The sequence below is a fragment of the Solea senegalensis genome, linkage group LG14 (assembly GCF_019176455.1).
Source record: "Solea senegalensis isolate Sse05_10M linkage group LG14, IFAPA_SoseM_1, whole genome shotgun sequence".
In the NCBI taxonomy this organism is placed as follows: domain Eukaryota; kingdom Metazoa; phylum Chordata; class Actinopteri; order Pleuronectiformes; family Soleidae; genus Solea; species Solea senegalensis.
This window is the reverse complement of record NC_058034.1, coordinates 4,883,127-4,900,435: the sequence shown is the minus strand read 5'-3', so window position 1 is coordinate 4,900,435 and position 17,309 is coordinate 4,883,127. Positions and strand designations below refer to the sequence as shown.

The 17,309-nt window shown below is 40.5% G+C and overlaps 1 protein-coding gene and 1 long non-coding RNA gene across 11 annotated transcripts in view; one reads left to right on the top strand and one right to left on the bottom strand.

Moving 5' to 3' along the window:
- Positions 1–191: 191 nt before the first annotated feature.
- LOC122780769 lies at positions 192–2,624 on the top strand. Its single transcript, XR_006361735.1, has 3 exons — positions 192–622; positions 702–782; positions 873–2,624. It is a non-coding gene; the product is annotated as an uncharacterized LOC122780769 (long non-coding RNA).
- A 1,719-nt stretch (positions 2,625–4,343) lies between these two features.
- Positions 4,344–17,309, bottom strand: part of unc13a (unc-13 homolog A (C. elegans)) — a 43,414-nt gene continuing 30,448 nt past the window's right edge. For 2 of the 10 annotated variants that reach the window (XM_044044015.1, XM_044044022.1), the window contains 9 exons: positions 15,771–15,776; positions 13,838–13,867; positions 12,527–12,583; positions 12,335–12,415; positions 11,487–11,634; positions 10,425–10,481; positions 5,967–6,059; positions 5,170–5,329; positions 4,344–4,931 (listed from right to left, as the gene is read on the bottom strand). In XM_044044015.1, the coding sequence (XP_043899950.1) occupies positions 4,643–4,931; positions 5,170–5,329; positions 5,967–6,059; positions 10,425–10,481; positions 11,487–11,634; positions 12,335–12,415; positions 12,527–12,583; positions 13,838–13,867; positions 15,771–15,776 (921 nt within the window). In that variant the 3' untranslated portion in view covers positions 4,344–4,642. The remainder of the gene's footprint in view (positions 4,932–5,169; positions 5,330–5,966; positions 6,060–10,424; positions 10,482–11,486; positions 11,635–12,334; positions 12,416–12,526; positions 12,584–13,837; positions 13,868–15,770; positions 15,777–17,309) is intronic. The other 8 variants (XM_044044018.1, XM_044044024.1, XM_044044020.1 and 5 more) reach the window with 5 other exon arrangements.

Genomic DNA, 17,309 nt, shown 5'->3' with positions numbered 1-17,309 from the left:
TACTAAACTATGACATTTTTGTCAAATTTAGGACGACATACTAAACTATGACATTTTTGTCTCATTTCGTATGACATACTAAACTATGACATTTTTGTCTCGTTTTGGACGTCATACTAAACTATGACATTTTTGTCAATAATATTAGTGGCAGCATTAGTTTCTCTAAATTACGACACATATTTGTCACATACGACCCACGTGTGGTCAGTGCTACTGTAGGAATTTTTGTAGGAATATTTGAGGGACAGTGAAAAGTGTTTGTCTGGTTTTTCTTTTTGTTTCTGCTGCGACCACTTGCTGGGCCACTTTTGGCCACATGTGGCCCACGTGCCGCCATTTGAATAGGTCTTTCTATGAATAAGAGAACATTTTCAATATTTTCTATATTTGATTAATTGCAGTTAAAATCAAATCTATTTTTCATGTCTTTCTCCTGTTATGTAGCTATAATGTGAGCCTGCTGGAGGACTGGCTGCGTAGCCGTGATGTGCATGCAGGGGGCGCTGTGGCCACACTGGAGCCTCTCATCCAGGCCGTTCAGCTGCTGCAGGCAGGGAAAAAAACTGACGATGACGCTCAGGCCCTCGTCCACACCTGCACTGCTCTGTCCAGCCAGCAGGTGGGGTTTTTGTGCCATCTGTCCTCAAGAGGAGTCAGTGCTGGAGACTTTTAATAACTGTCTTATTTGTGTTCAACAGATATTGAAGATTCTGAGCCTCTACACTCCCCACAGTGACCATGATGAAAGAGTTTCACTCAATTTCATCCGTACCGTGCAGGTACAACAGTCCATGTCAACATCCGTTTTATTTGTTTTTTTTAAACAATACTGTGTGTCATACAGCTGGGCTTTGTGTTTGCTCTCTCAGGGGCTTCTCAAAAGCCATTCTGACGGTCAGCCTCCTCTGCTCCACATGGACGTGAGGCGAGTGTTTCCTGTCAGCTTCCCTTACTCTCCTCCTGCGGCCCTTCACGCTGACCACTTAATCATCCCAGACTCCCTGAAGATCTCCTTCCTACGCAGAGTCTAGAGAACAGTGCGTCCGACCTTTTTAGATTTAGTGAAATTAAATATCTCCCAGGATGTGCCTTGAATTTGATTCAGAATTGATTCATTCATCACTGTTGAGGGGATCAGTGGTCAAGTTGGCTTGAATGTTAAAGTAATATGATATAAATCAGCATGGGACGAAATAGTCAATTTTCTTGGCTTGTGAGTATTTTAATTTAAAAAATATGACACGCTGCATGTTCGATAAATCGAAAGTCAGGCATTTAGATTTTCGAGATGGTGCAGCTTGCTCGTACATTTTGGCAAATAAGAAACGAAAGGAATAAGTTTTACAAAGATATTTGTATTTTTTTTACTGGAAGCAGAAACACAACGGGACCACAGTCCCAATCAATCAATCAATCAACCCCCAATAAGAACAACCAGAATTAAAAAAGAAAACAAAAATTAGAAACATCTTGTGTATAAAAAATTTCTCATGCGAGTACTTTGTACCACTGCACATCATCATCATCATCATCATCAGTAATACATATTTATATATTCACAACCATTTGAAAAATAGAAAACAATAAAGAAAATACCAAAATAAAGGAGACAACAATTGGCAACATCAAATAATGCGTGCTGGCACTATATGCATATATGTGTATATGTACACACATATATATATGTGTACATATACACGTATAAATATAATGTGTGTGTTTTTTTCTTTATTTTTTTGACTTGTTCCTATCATGCACCATGTCTGGAAGTCACAGGACGGACATTACTGTGCATTTGTTTGTGTGGACAGCTGGACACGACAGGACAGATCATGCACGTCTGTCTCTTTTGTGTCTGTGCTTTTTTGTTGTGCTTTTACATCATGTCCTCCACTTCTGTGTGCAGTCCTGTTTCACTTGTGATTAGTCCCAAATAGCAAACCGAGTTCCTCGAGTAAAGTATCATTGTCAACAGCAATAAATAAAAATCTTTCCCCGTGGCATTTCCAGCTATGTGACAGTTATTGACCTGTTATGTAACAGAAAGAGCAGATGTCCTGTGTAAAACACCTGGAACACAACTTTCCTAGATTCAGTTCAGTTGTATTTACTAACACAATCCTTTTTTTTTTTTCAGAATTGTTGGTTATTATTGACAATCCACTCATCTCCTTTCACACACACACACACACGCGCACACACACAAACTGCCCACTCAACCAGAGCAAAATTCAATTGTACAACAGAGCAGCAACCTTCACATAGTCTGGTGAGTTTGGTTGTAACATCCCAACTACAAACATCGGCCAAATAAACAACACCATCCAATCTCTCTGTGTTCCTGATTATTTTCCCTGTACAAACAAATGTGAGTCTTTAATCAGCTCCACTACACCTGTAATGTTTGGCCCCGTTACTATAGAGACAGCATTTACAACATATCAGACAAACGAGCTTGCACTGATATAATTAGAACAATAATCCACAATGTAAACATTACAAGACTGTGTCATCTACATAGGTTTTTTTTTTTTTGAAGATAGATTAAATGCATAGTGTTCAGCTCTTATACCTTAAAGCAGAGGGAGTTTTAAATTATTCAGCAGTGATCAAGTGCTTTTGGCAGGAGATGCCCTTGTCGCGGGACAGGAATAATAATAAAAAAACATTAAAGAAAAACACCCTGTCATCGATTCATTATTATCTAAAATACCCTGATCATCACCAACGTCATCATTTCCTCTAGTGGCTGCATTTTTGTTCCTTCAGTGACACGCTCGACAGTCAAGTGGCCATTTCAGTACATTTAGTTCCACATGAAACGATGTGTACGTTCTGTCATTTCATAAACAACCAGTGAAGGGCAGAGTCAGAGTCACTATCTCACTGGTGCCTCTTCATATTTTCACATCACACTCTGACACTGATCTGTCAGTGATTTAGACTAAAGCTGGAGGAATTATTTGAAGTGTTAGTGCCAGACCTGGGTGTGGTCTGGATCTACAGCCCTTGAGTAGAGGCCTGATGTCTCCACCTGTGGCTGGATCATAGTAGATAATTAGCAATTTGTGCTCTCTGTGGAGTGAAGGCGGTGTGATTTTCTAATTCCCAGGATGTTGCTTTTGTAAAACAGTACCTATAACAGCTCCTTACGTGCAGTTTTCTTTTTATAGAAATAAAAAACGAGGTGACTTTTTCTTCATCTGCCCCTCACACTCAGACTCGCACAGACTGTATATAAAAATGTAATACTCCGCTGTGAAGCCTTGAAATTCAAGATTTGCCATGGCAGCTTATACAACCAGAAACCAACTGTCAATTACACTGGTGTCCACCCATATGTGCCGTCTATTTTCTTCTAAATGACAACATCATGTTCTATTGAAGAAAACCTGTCATTAGTGATTTAACTCCTTAGGCAAATGTTTCCTGAGAGTCTGGTGGCTGTTCAATATAATCTGTGACGTCCCTTCTTCTTCATGGGCTTCACTTTTCAAACTGGGAGAAGACTGCTTCCACTTTTATATATAATCTATGCTGTCAAGCCAAGGAATGTTTACAGTAACATGAAAATACTTGGAAACTAAACACGTCTCCCTCTCTGTGTCTGATGCTCGTTGTTTGTGATGGCATAGTGAATGCAATTGCAGGTAACAGGCAACACAGGTGGCTACATGAGGTCAACATTATTACAAACACAGTCGCACGTTACAAGCTCCACACATGTGCGCACGCACTCTCGCTTACACACACACACACACACACACACACACACACACACACACACTCTGATGAACTACAGTGTCTCAGGGCGTGTTCTCATCAGATTCGTCTCTCAGTTCAGTCGCTGTGTGGGAGATGGACAAACAGTACGAGGGTCAACAAGACAGAAGGCATTGAGGGTGTCAGGCAGTGCGCTCTGTTACAGGGTTGATGAAAAGAAAGACGGACAAGGACGATACCACACGTCCACAGAATAATCCCGTATAACGACATACTGTACAGTACATCCCTCGTATATTAGACTATCATTTTTTATATAGAATTTGGAAGAAAAAATATTAAAATTACTTTAAATAAAAAGTGCTTTGTTCCAAATATGTAGGTCCCCACCCTGATATCTTGAATGTTTGAGGCCATGCAGTTATTGTTATTAATGTTAATGGGTCTGTTGGTCCTGTTGTGCTTAGGTCTGTCTTTTGGCACTTACGTGGATGCAGGCCAGGGAAAGGAGGAGAGGAAGTGGAAGGGTGGGTGGATCAGGTTGGAATGGCATTAATTGCCTCTATAGATAGAGAGAAGTATATATATGTATATCTATATATATATATATATATATAAACATATATATATATGTATATCATATATATATATATATATATATATCATTAAAGAGTATGTACTGTTCTTCATAATCTGTAACAATAAAGACACTGGTGTTTGTTTGTTTTTGATAAAAATTAAAGTGATGCTTTGCTGAGCACTACGTCTTTCTTCTGTATGTACTGTGACTGTGCTTCTACAACACTGTATCATGGGGGCAGTGACTAGCAGAGGCTCGGAGACCTCCAGGGCAGTAGTTGGCAACATCAGATTTTGCCATGTCAATTCAGTTTGTTTTGTAAATCTGTTTAGCCTCTTAGCTGCGGCCCTCCTCGGCAGAGCGTTGGTCGGACTTGAGCTTGACGAACTCCTTGGCCACGTCGTCGTTGTTGCGCTGGGAGAGGATGCGCAGGACGGTGAGGCCCGTTTCGTCCATGTGGATGCGTTTACCCAGTGGCAGCCAGCAGGCGGCGCTGCCTTTGGAGGCCACGTCTTTGAGCTGCAGGACTGCCATGCCCACGGTGCGGTCCTCTCGGGCGAAGCAGTAGTCCTTCACACACACCTGCAGCTCATAGCACTCAGGGCCCACCTCGTTGCTCAGGGTGCTGCAGCAGAGAAGAGACATGAGCATAACCGACCTCTAGACTGTTTCTATAAATCGACGTAATCTGTCAGTTGCAAAATTAACTCCTGTTTTAAAACCTTGAGATTAGAGATTTGAGAGAAGCATGACAGGACTTTCACAAACATCGCCTGAAACCAGGAACATATTGACTGTCAATCACACCGATAGTCTATGTCTACAACTTCAAAATGAAAGATAGATCTTCATGAACGACTCACAAAGTAAAGGTTTCGTTGTATTTAGGAGCCCAGCTGTTGTTTTTTGACTTGGTGGCGTACTTCCTCTTTTTATCACTGAGGTGAGGGCCGATGATATAAACCTCCACAAAGGGCCGGAAAATCCCCTGCGTCTGCCACCTCAGGTCATTGGCAGCCACAACTGAGACACAGGAAAAGGAATGAAAGATCGGGAGGATGTGGGAGAGGGAGCACGTGATGGATTCATGTGGAGAAAAGGCGTGGAAATTAGGTGAGAGTGGGAGAGGGAGACTGTGAGTGAGTGAACAGGAAATACAGAACAACAATAACTTGGCTCACTCAGGCCTCATATTCAATTTCAAGGTCGAAGTGGAAATTGACTCCGTGTTACAGAAGCTGTGAGGTGCTGGTTCATGTGCCCTTTCCCTATTATGGCATCAATAATAATGATGATAATATGATTTCATGACTTATTAATGGACATGCTTTTGCTTTTAGCACTATAAATAAACTGAAATAAAGTCATTTGCATGCACAAATCGACTGAGATACAATGTTCCTGAACAATAAAATGGGAGAAGTTTGTCCGCTTACAAAGCTTTTGTCCTAAAAAAGAAAACATATATAGTATAATAAGAACCTCTGGAATATGATCTCATGTCATTGACTCATGGCTCATTACAATATTGTCTCTGAGAATGAACATTTGTCAACAATTTGGGTTTTTGCAAAGTGCTAAAGAGCATGACCCTGATCCACTTCAAGTGGACATTTTAAATGTAAAATAAAACAAACAAACAAACAAACAAAGTGTTTACCTTTCACTGTGACCTTGTGCTCTCCAGTGTTAGGGTGAGTAAAAACCTCCACGTGGATGGAAACCTCTCCCACAGCATCGTCCACCCCAGAGCCTGACAGGACAGACAGACGGGACAGTACGGGGGTAAAAATACAAACATTAACTTTGCACCAATATAAAACAAGAGCCAAGAATGATCACATTTTTACTTGAAAACTGAAGCTATAGCCTCGTAGATTTCACACAGTCAAATGTTTCTTTCAGGCTAAAATCTCTTCGTGCATATGTAGTGGTCTAGAAGTGGACAATCAGACAAAGCTGCTATGAGTGGGCATAGATGCACTTCACGGTGCAGCATCCAATGAGTACAAAACATTTTCTGATGAAATCACTCTTCTTCTTGAAGATAAGGGTTTTGATTCACCCACATTATCTCCATCCAAACAGCATCCTACACTGTGATCAGACACTGACTGTGAAGCCTTTGAAACAATTCAGAAATTCAGAGTTTACAATTTAGATCCAAATTTAGGAACGTGAGCCCACTCATAGGCGCATGGTGTCTGTCTGGATGCAGAGTGGTTAGTAAGAGGCAGAGAAGAAGACAGGAGAGGAGCTGGGAAATAGATAGTGTGGTTCCCTCTGACAGAGATCCGGTCAGGACATGCTCAGATGGACACACCCATTCCTTGGTAAAGACTTTTACCCAAGCATGGTAAGAGTAGGGACAAGAAAGGAGAGGGAGCTTTGAGGAGAGAGGAAGAGTTCAGCCTCTCACATCTGTTGGTGAAGCATGGACCTTTTAACCCTCATCTCACAAAGAACATCTGCACTGCATAAAGAGACACATGTCATATTTTGGACAATATAGCTGTAAATGCAACGTCTAGTGGTGACTTCACTGAAAAGGATCTGAAATCCTAAACTTTCAAGCCTGGAGATTTGCAATTTGACCTGTGACATGTTATGGTTTTGCATCTGCAAATTCAGACCTATTGGACGATACCAGCTGTCAGTCACAGTGGTTTATAAACTAAATGGGAACATAGTTTACAAAAATGTAATCATATTCTATTGAAGAAGCCTTGAAATGAACAATTGAGACTATTAATGCCTCAGGAAAATGTTTAATGTAGACTCATCTTCTAATAGACTTCCATTGAAACTGAGTTATTCTTTTGCAATTCACTATATTGTTACTTCCAAGTCGGCCTCATCAAGCAAACGTGTGTAATACACAATCATACATAATCTATGGTTCCAACTTTATATTTTATACATATTTTAAATGTTTTCTCAAAACACATTTGTTGAAATAGTTTTTCTGGAAAGACTGACTGATGTTTCTCACCTGTGATCCCACACTGTCTGTGAGTCTTTAAAACAAATCAGAGAGGCATACACAGCTTAAACACAGACGATACCTCCATTTGTCAGCAAGTTGTTCTGCTACAAACCACTTCCAATGTTTTGGTGTGGATCTTTGACAAGAGAGCCGACAATCGGCAGGATGTATCGCTTGAATCTTTTTTTCAGTGTAGCCTGCAGCTATTGCTAGTTTTCCAGACATCTCAACCTTAGCTTTGACCACAAACTACAAAACATATTTCAACATTTCAACATCCCCCTCCCAAAATAGCTCTGGCATCCCTGGTTATATAGTTTTAGCTGCAGGACTGTTTTAGAGAGAAGAGGTCAAGGTCTATGACCTTTGGACAGTTCCACTGAGGCTCTAGCTCTTTTGTCTGGGAGGGACATGGTGGACAAATCTGTCCTTATTGTCTTGGTGTGTTATTTTTTTTTTAATCCCATAACTCCATTGACAGATGGACATTAATTTTAAATGTTTTAATTAGTGTCTTCATTCTGTCAACGGTATCTTTGTGGTGATGACCGTGAGCCTGTATGTGTGTGTCTGTGTGTCTGTTTTTTTTTTTTCAACTAACCACCCACTGAACAAGGTGTCTGTGGGAGTTAGACGGCAGAATGTTCCTGGCATGCATCGCTCTGCGTCTCCCTGGAGAGCATTATGGGATTGTTGGTCTTGCTGCCAACAGGACCAAAGAGAGCAGCAGTCGTCCATCTGGACGTCCATGAGAGATAAGGAAAGTTTGCTGGCTGAGTAGGCAGGAAGGAAGACACTGCCAGGCAAGCGTAGGCTTCTCGTCTAAAAGAAACACAAGAGATGCTCGGGAAACTGACTTTTTAAAGGGAATAAGTGATGTTTTTTTGTATGTGGCTTTTAAAGCACCCCAGATTCATCAAGAGACTAAGAACAACCACATTATTCTCACTGTGGAAGAAGAAAAGTTGATTTACACGTGCAGTAAATGCTCTGTAGATCATTTGCCAAATTCACACGTGACCATTTTAACCTTCCCATGAATCAGCAAATTAGTAATCAATGAAGAGTTACATATTTGGCCAAATAGCTTCTATTAATGAAACTGAAATACTAAAATAGCAATGCACTTGTTAGACACACATGGTGAGGTAGTGGCTAACACTGTTGCCTCACAGCAAGAAGGTTGCGACCCAGGCTGACTGAGAGCCTTTATCAAGGAATCCAGGAAACACACATCTAAATTAACTTAACTAATAGAACTAATAGAAAGACTAAAATAGAAATATAATAGTATTTTTCTACAATACTTACAATTGAAACAGTGTTTAAAAGGAACAATTAGCATAATAAAAAGCCTTTTCAAAAACACATAGATATTTAGTAAAAACAAGACAATAACTTTCCTCATCCAGTCATTAAATGGGAAAAAGGATTACACAACATAAACTACATAGAATTAATCTACACACATTAAACACAACAGACAATGACTTTCACGATGCTTGGCTCTGCTGCTCGTCCAGACTTTCTGGAAAAACCATCTCAAATGCCTTATCATCAATCATAGACCACAACATTCGCGACCTTTCGACAGTTCACCTCAACATTACCAACCACTTAAACAGTCGCAAAGAAAACTCTCCTCCTTAACTGGAAAAACAAAAATAACCTCCACTATGGTACCATTTACTGATTTTGCTTTAACACTGACTTTCTCCTGTTTTTAAGTTTCTCTGCAGCATCAGCAGTTGTTACCTTTCCAGCAAAAGGACGTTTACAGATACAGATATTTACATGTGTACATGCAGCCCCAGCTTTAAACCTAAAAGTGGTATATGAATCCACATTTTCACTGGCTTTTCGATCCAGGGTACAATTTAAAACATCGCAAATTATTATCTTTTCACTGCCTCCCAACCAGTCAGCAAATATGAATATGGTGAACAAGCTTTTGACTCAACATGTGCTGTGATTTCATCAAATCATCAGTCATGTTCACTGCATTAGTAAACTGACCCTTGATCATTTCAGTAACAGATCATAGTCCAGACAGTGATGACAGATCACAGATCAGAGCTTTTTTCCCCAGCAACAGTCAAACTTTGCTGTTTGAGAAAATTACCCAGTAAAATATGTCAGGGAGTTAATTCATTTCTTTCTACAGACAAGGATGTCGAGCAGACGGACTACTTTGATTTTTGTATAAAGTACATCCTCCCTATGGAAGCAAATATAGGCCGTAATAAACAGAACTGTTATGAGCAACCGAAAGATGAAACTTAAATACCACTGAATAACAAACACGTCTGAATCATGTGACGTGTTTGTGAGAAAGAATCCAAATCTTTTAATACAAATCTAATGTGACAGAAAACAAACCACACGACCAGAGGGACTGATTCTGATTGGCTCGGTCTGTGGAGAGGGAGTGAGTCAAGAACTGTTATAGATAGAACAGGAAGGGACGCTGGGGGCCTCCCAGGCAAACTGAGCCAGCAGAGCAGTCATCATTATCTTTATAATCTCCTCCTCTTCATCAGCATCTTTCACTTCAGCCACAGTGGGAGGAGCACACTGCAACAACACACTCCACCTCTGCTTCAGCAACCTCCAGGATAATCATTCTGTCACACTGCTCTTGTCAGCGATTCACTCACGACACACGCACACACACACACACACTTGGCCCTCGGGCCTCTGGCAGTCTGACATCATGCTGGATCAGGATTCCTCCACACTTTAATGCTTTTCGTCTGATGTCCGCACTTCATGCTTTTGTGTCTGCTCATACATACATTCACTAGTGTATGTATTCAGTGCAGTAGCGTACATACAGACGTCAGTGTGTACTTTACATGCATGAATGCTTAACGTCCATGTTTGTATTGGTGTGGGAGCTGTTTGTGTGTGTGTGTGTGTGCAAAAAGGCACAAACAGAGAGAAAACAAAAGAGAAAAGAAGTTGTGTATGTCCCATCTGTGCATTGCATTTGTCTGCTGTGATGAGTCTGAGCAGGCAGGGGGAGTTTGAGGATGCACATGTGGAGGGAGGTGGAGGGTGGAGCGAGAGTTGGGATTTGGTCTAGAGACTTTCTGGCAGTCCTGGGTGTCTCAGGCCCTGAGTGACACATACCCTTGTCTGGGTAAACATCCTCACTAGTGGTGAACCTCACCCCCTTCCCGCCGAACACTGGCCCACAGATGGGGCAGAAGGAGGGAGTAGACAGAAAAAGGAGAGACACGTAGAAAGATGAGAAACAGACCAACATAAATACGTCTAATGACTTATTTCTTCTAAACCAGCTCTTTATTCTTCTCATATGTAGCAGATGGTCCAGCAACATGCAAAGCTCTCCTGCAGTGAAATATACTCTAGGTATGCTTCAAACTGGCACTTTACTTAATTACATTCTAAATCTTCCCCCTCAAATAGCATTTCTGTGAGCAGTGCCCAGGGACACTGTGTCAGCATCAGCGCTTCCACAAAGATGCTGTGTGTTGTGTTGCCATCTGACAGTGTGATGGAGGCTGAGCAGCAGAATCAAAGCGCAAAAGACAAAAGAGGGGGTGGCTGTTCCATTTTTTCCTTTGCAAATAGCTGTCAGATCATGTGAAGAATAGTCTGTGTTTTTTTCTGAATGCTGGCTACCAGGAGACTCAGCATTTCAAAACAAGGAGAAAAAGCTGAGCTGCTACAGCCTCGACTTAACGCTCTATTAAGTGTGTGAGACTGTCCTCCAATGAAAAGTAACTATGGGTCATACGCAGGAATTACGACCCATGGGTATGTTTTTAAATAAGCGCCCCTAGTGGTAGAATAAATAGTTGAGTTGAAAAATATCGGTTTGCTAAAAACTATCTATCTATGGTCGTAGTCAGGGTCTGGCCCAATCAACTCATAGTTGCATTTCAGTTGCAGGACAGGTTGGACATTTATGGGTTGGTACATTTACGGGTTATAAAGCTGATGATAGCATTCGGAAAACCTGAACGCCAACAAAGGAGTAGGAGACGCCAAGTAGATTAGCTCCTCTGAGAGAGCGTTGAAAAAGATGGGATATTATTGTGAACCAAATAAGAGATTTACATGATATAGTAAATTAAGTCTCTAGCAAATGAAGATACTTGAAAGTACAAAGAATCATACATTTTCCAGAGAAAGGAATGAGTGACACAGAGAACAAAAACTGTTTACCTTGTGCATTTTGTGACTGAACAAAAGTCTTAATCAGTTTGTCCGTGGCCTGCGTGTAGAGGGACAGGGCATAGTGCAGAGACTGGAGGTCAGGGCTCTTCTCCAGGAAGGTCTTCTTCAGACCCACACCACCAGCATGGAAGTATTGCTAAGACAAAGAGAAAACAAACAAAAATGCACCTATTTAAAATATCACAGGAATGAATCATTATGTGTAATGATTAGTCCCTCCGACAGAAAATAAATCTGAAACCATGTCTGGATTTCAAACATTCATACTCCAAATGTAATGGTTCAATTGATAATTTGCTAAACAAAAGATTTTTGGGAAATTAAAAATGAGGCAAGCTGGTGAGTTAGTTTATGCAGCCAACTCCAGTTGGTTCTGCTGTCCATAATAACACGCCTCACATACACACCCAGGCTATTTTAGCTGCATATTTTTCCCGTCTCTCCCTCTGCTCATCAGTGCTACTGCTGCCCGTACTGCTGTTACTGCTCATGCATTAAGCCCCACCCCCCCCACCCCAGCATCCACCTGCAGGATCCAGGGGGATTTGTTATGCTTGCTGCTAATCAGTCCCGGATATGTCAGTGTAACATATCTGGAGGGAGTGATTGAGTTGGAGCCTGGACACTAAACATGAGCATTTGTATTCGGATGCAATAAAGAGTTAAACGTGCAATCATGAGTTTTTTCTGTGACTGAAATGCTTTTCTTACTACATCACATGTTTTCCAATGCTGTCATATGCAACATAAAGATGAATCTAAATCTAAAATGGTGGACTGAAGACATTTTATACACAGCAACAATTAAAGTGGCACCTAAATGTAAACGCTTCTACCTTGATGGTGTCAAGAGCCAGCTCTATCACAGCACACTGCTTAGGTGAGAGTGCTTTGGCTTCTTCACGAACCATGTGCTCCTGAAGACAACCACAGAAGAGAAGCACAAAACAAATTGACTGGTCTGTCCACTCATGTCCAAAATATGCTCCCTGCTCCAGATCCCAGTGTAGTGTAACAGCAGACAGTACCTTTAGCTTGGACAGCTGCCCGAGCTCCTTAGCAGCGTTAAAGATGAGCTGAGTTCCCTGGAAGAAACAGAGAGAGAAAAGAGACAGAGATAGAATGAGCGAGAGCAATATTCAATGTTCAATCATTGTGACAAAAGAGGGCAACAGTAAACGTGTCACACAGAGGACAGCGACGTTTCTAACGTGCACATTCATCAACAGTCACTCCACTGCACCGCAAGTGGCTTTACAGGTGTCAGCGTACAGTTTCCTTCAAGAGACATAATCATACTTATCTGTGTTTCACACACACACACACACACACAGTACACACACAGAGTGGAGGGAAAGTGACTCAGCTCATATTGAAGGTTGGAAAATAGTTGTGCACTCATGAATACAAAAATGCACGCACTCACACATACACACGGCAGCTCTTTAGTAACCCTGTGGTGTATGCAATATTTCCTTCAAGTGTCATACTTGTGAGCAAATATGCTACTGACTACTCCTTAAAATCTGACCTATGCTTACAGCTTCTGTAGTATAAAATACTACAATATATGGTAAATATTGTTTTGCCAAAACCTACTGAAGTTTCTGGAAGAACAAGCAAGAAAATGAAACAAAATAAGAAAAAGTGTGCATAAAAGGTTCAGTATAATATCAAACCTATGAAGAAGAATAAGCAAGCCTTTGAATAGTGTTGTGTCTTATAATTTAGTATTGTATTTCAGATACACACAATGCTTGGTATATAATCCACATTTCCCCCAGTAAGAATAAGTGACTGCGGTGACGAAGATAAAGTATTCATAGATCTTCTGAGCCTGCATGCAAAATATAATGCACCATAAACCCAAAGTCAAAGAGTTCACCATCAGTGGTTTGCATCTTTGTCCCACTAACTTACAATTTCAAATCATTTACTTAGCTAATTATAGCAATACATGCCAGAAAATGATTGCAGAAATGTCTGAAAGTTAAAATTGAAGATGAAAACCCCCCCCAGTAAATAATGGTTTTAACCTTGTTTATGAACAGAAAGGACACGGGCAAACATTATTGATAGCCGTGCTGCTTTCCAAAATCAAATGAACTCCTTGTCCCGTGGTTTGTGGTGCGTTTGAGTGTAAATCTCTGCTCAGTACGAAGAATGTATGACCTGTTTTCACAATATAAAAACAACTCTACAGCAGAATGTTGTGCTCAAGAAAAACAATATTTCCACTGCTTTGTCTGACTGGGGAGCTGAGGGAGAGAGACAGAGACACAGTGAAAAGACATAGAGGAGAGAGACGAGACAATGATCTGAGGGGGTTTAGTCCTTACATCACTGTGAGAAGCACTCTTCAGCCTCCCCTGGAAAGAGAGCATGTGGTTAATACTTCAAGCAAAGGCCAATCCCTAGCAGTCTGATTTCGCTCTCACTGATTAGCACGCAAACAAATTTGCACATGCTCTGAGGACATCATCATCAGTGCCGGAGACATGTCCTCTTCCAATTAGGGGGGAACAGGAAAATGTTTTGCGTCTTGAAAAGACACATAACAATATGTAAAAAATAATAATAAAAAGACAGCGCTTGATAAACTGCTATTTGGCATATTAGAATAAGACTATTCTCTATAAGCATACATGTGATATTTGCATTTTCTGCAACTGCATTTTAATGATCGTTCTGATAGCGAACTACAACAATGGCACCACACAGTGTGGTCTGACACTAAAAACAGGTCACTTATGTAATCAATCATTTAAAGAACAATGAGAAAACTACAATAAACGGACCAGCAAAAAATAATATTAAATGGTAGAAATCCACAAAGAACCCGATGGAGTGTATGCTATCAAATATTATCATGAAAACAACTGTACTGATTAAACTGAGACAGAGTGAAACAAAGAAAAGAAACTATTCAGTATTTGTTTAACCGTAGATATAGGATCAAATCTCAAATCTACATACAATTTATATGTTCCAATCTGCAAATATGTAACTTTCACAGATATATTGAGAAATTAATTAGTTACATAAAGCTATTTATATTTTAAGCTAATGGTTAAGCTGTAAAATACAAATGGCCAATTACAGAGCTCCAGACATAACAACAAACAAACTACTATTTCGTGGGCACAAAATAATATTTTGTTTTTTCCCCCATGACCCCCGTAATTTGCCAATAGCACATCGGTAGCAGAAATCATCTACTTCCTAACAATCCTTTCGATCAGCAAACACACATACAGGTCAGATTCTAAACATTAACCATAGATTAAATCTGAAGGCTCTAAAATAAATAATAACTACATTGCCTCATACCAAGAAATAACCTAATATTTGATTTGCTATGCTGGATAAATGATTTTTGCTCTAAAAAAAAGTCAGCACACGTTTGTGCACAGTTTGAATTCATCTTGCATTTTTTTTACTAAATATCAAAATGAATCAATGACCTCCTGAAAGAAACAGCAGTTTGTGCTTTACAATTCAGTGTCAACAGAATCAATAATACCAGGATCACAATAATCATAACGACAACGGAACATGAAACCAAACCCGGACAGACCAACAGAACAGGTCTGTAGAGACATACAGTACAGTACGGTGTTGTACGCTATACTGAGAGAAGACTGCAGTGTTGGAATTGATCAGATGCAAGCAACAAACCCACAGTGGGAGGGCGGGGTGGTCAGGAAACAGTTCAAACAGCGGGGAAAAGTGGGAATATTGGTGGACAGTGGTGTTAAAAAGAAGGGAAAGGAGGGCAGGACACCAGATACCAGGCCACCAACAGATCAGTCACCCAACCAGAGTCCAGGTGTAAAAAGGGACACAATGCATGAGCAGAAACAAGGCAACAGAAGGTGCAAGAGAGGAGAACCACTTCCTGTTTGAGGAGAGTGCAGCAGAAGAGGGAAGGGGGGCACTGATTGGTGGAGATTGTTGAGGGGGTGGGACCTACCAGAACCAGTCAGGAATGCACCATGCTTCTGTCTTCTCAAAAGAGAGACAGAGTTAGAGAGGAGGGGAAAGAAGAGAAGAGAAGAGAAGAGAAGAGAAGAGAAGAGAAGAGAAGAGAAGAGAAGAGAAGAGAAGAGAAGAGACAGGACAGGAAGGACAGGTCAAAAAGGTGAGGCCCCCAGAGACGGGACAAGGTGTGATGTAGGGCAAAAAACAGGGGAAAACTGCAGCCACATATAGCAGAGAAACCAACCACCGTGGACGGACAGACAAACACACACGCAGGAGTGCTGTACTTACAATCATCTGTGGAGGGAGAGCGGTGGGAGCAGGATGTAATAGTAATCACAACAACAACAACAACAACAACAACCAGAGAGAAGGGTCAGTCAAGCTGCAAAGAGCCCCACATCAATCAAAAACACACGTTTTGGGCCTCAGGTCTCAAGCAACAAGGAACCAGTTGACAAATATCTAAAGCCTGGACTAAGAATGGGAGGAGTCAACAAGTAACTTCTGTCTGCGGATGCAGAACAATTCGTGTTTAAGGTTCAAACAGCCACTTGAAGTGAATAAATACTTTATCCTAATGTGACTTGTACACCTTTTTCTTTGAATCACATTGGCAGTAGTTTCAGAGCCATTTTTAAAAACTAGATACAAGTCTCACAATTATTAAAATATGAATTATTCTTAATTGTGGTTGATTGAAGACAAACAACCATTAATCACAATGTATAAAATGTATCAGTTTTTGAGTTCACATTAACAAAGTAGATCAACTCTTACCAGTCCATCTTCGTTGGGAATCAAATGAATGCAATTACAGTTACTTTATAAACCTGACTTTTAGATTTATTTTATCATTTCAAATTGAAAGACGTGCAATAAGCCTGAGGTAACACAATGTTATTTAGTTGAGTTGTTTTCTTTGTTTCATACAGGCTGTGTAATAGTGATAAACAAACCAGGCCGCAGTGTGAACATGTGCAAACAGTCTAAACCGATTCAGGCAGGGTGATTCTGTAGAATTATTTCCCACTGTCTCTCAGCAGCTGCAGCTAAATTTATTGATCTATTTCACTTCATGACTGAATGACTGATACGCAGTTTTTCTCCCAAAGACAGATTATATTCCAACTTTTGTTTTCAGTTGTATGTTTACCAATTCCCAATTTGTATGGGTGATCTAAATAAATGTCTGAGCTTTTGTGAGTATAAAATATTAATGCAAAATACAATGGTTTCAATGTTGGACAGCCTGCGTTACAAGTCGTAATCATTTTTGAGTTTTGTGTCTAGAGTTTTTTAAAAACAACATCAAGGTTCTGACACGAGTGCCAATGTGGAAAACAAACCCTGTATCTACTCATATTCAGAGCTGAATCTCTTAATACCTGTGGATACTGAGGCGGAGCCAGTCGTGAAAACACAGTACTGGCCGGCACTGCACATCAGGGATTAACAACCACATTATCATCAGTGATATGAGGCTCTTTTGTTTATAACCAAACATAAATAAGAACACATCTAAAACAAAAAGAAAACGAGTGGCTGCTTTCCAAAATGTGTGACTTTTGTTTGGAATTGAGCCAAATCAATGAGGCAAAAGTTTTCTGCCACTCTGCTGTGATTTACTTACAAATCAGGGGTTTCTCCAAATAATTGTTGGCGGACATACTGGAGAGCAGCCATGAGCTGGTGTTATAATGATATGGTGCACTCCTTTATTTCCCTTCAGGTTTTAATTTTTCTTTATTTCTTTATTTCATTATTTATTAAAATCTTTATTGCTGGGATGAATGAAGGTTCCGAGGGGGGCGACGCTGAATATAATGT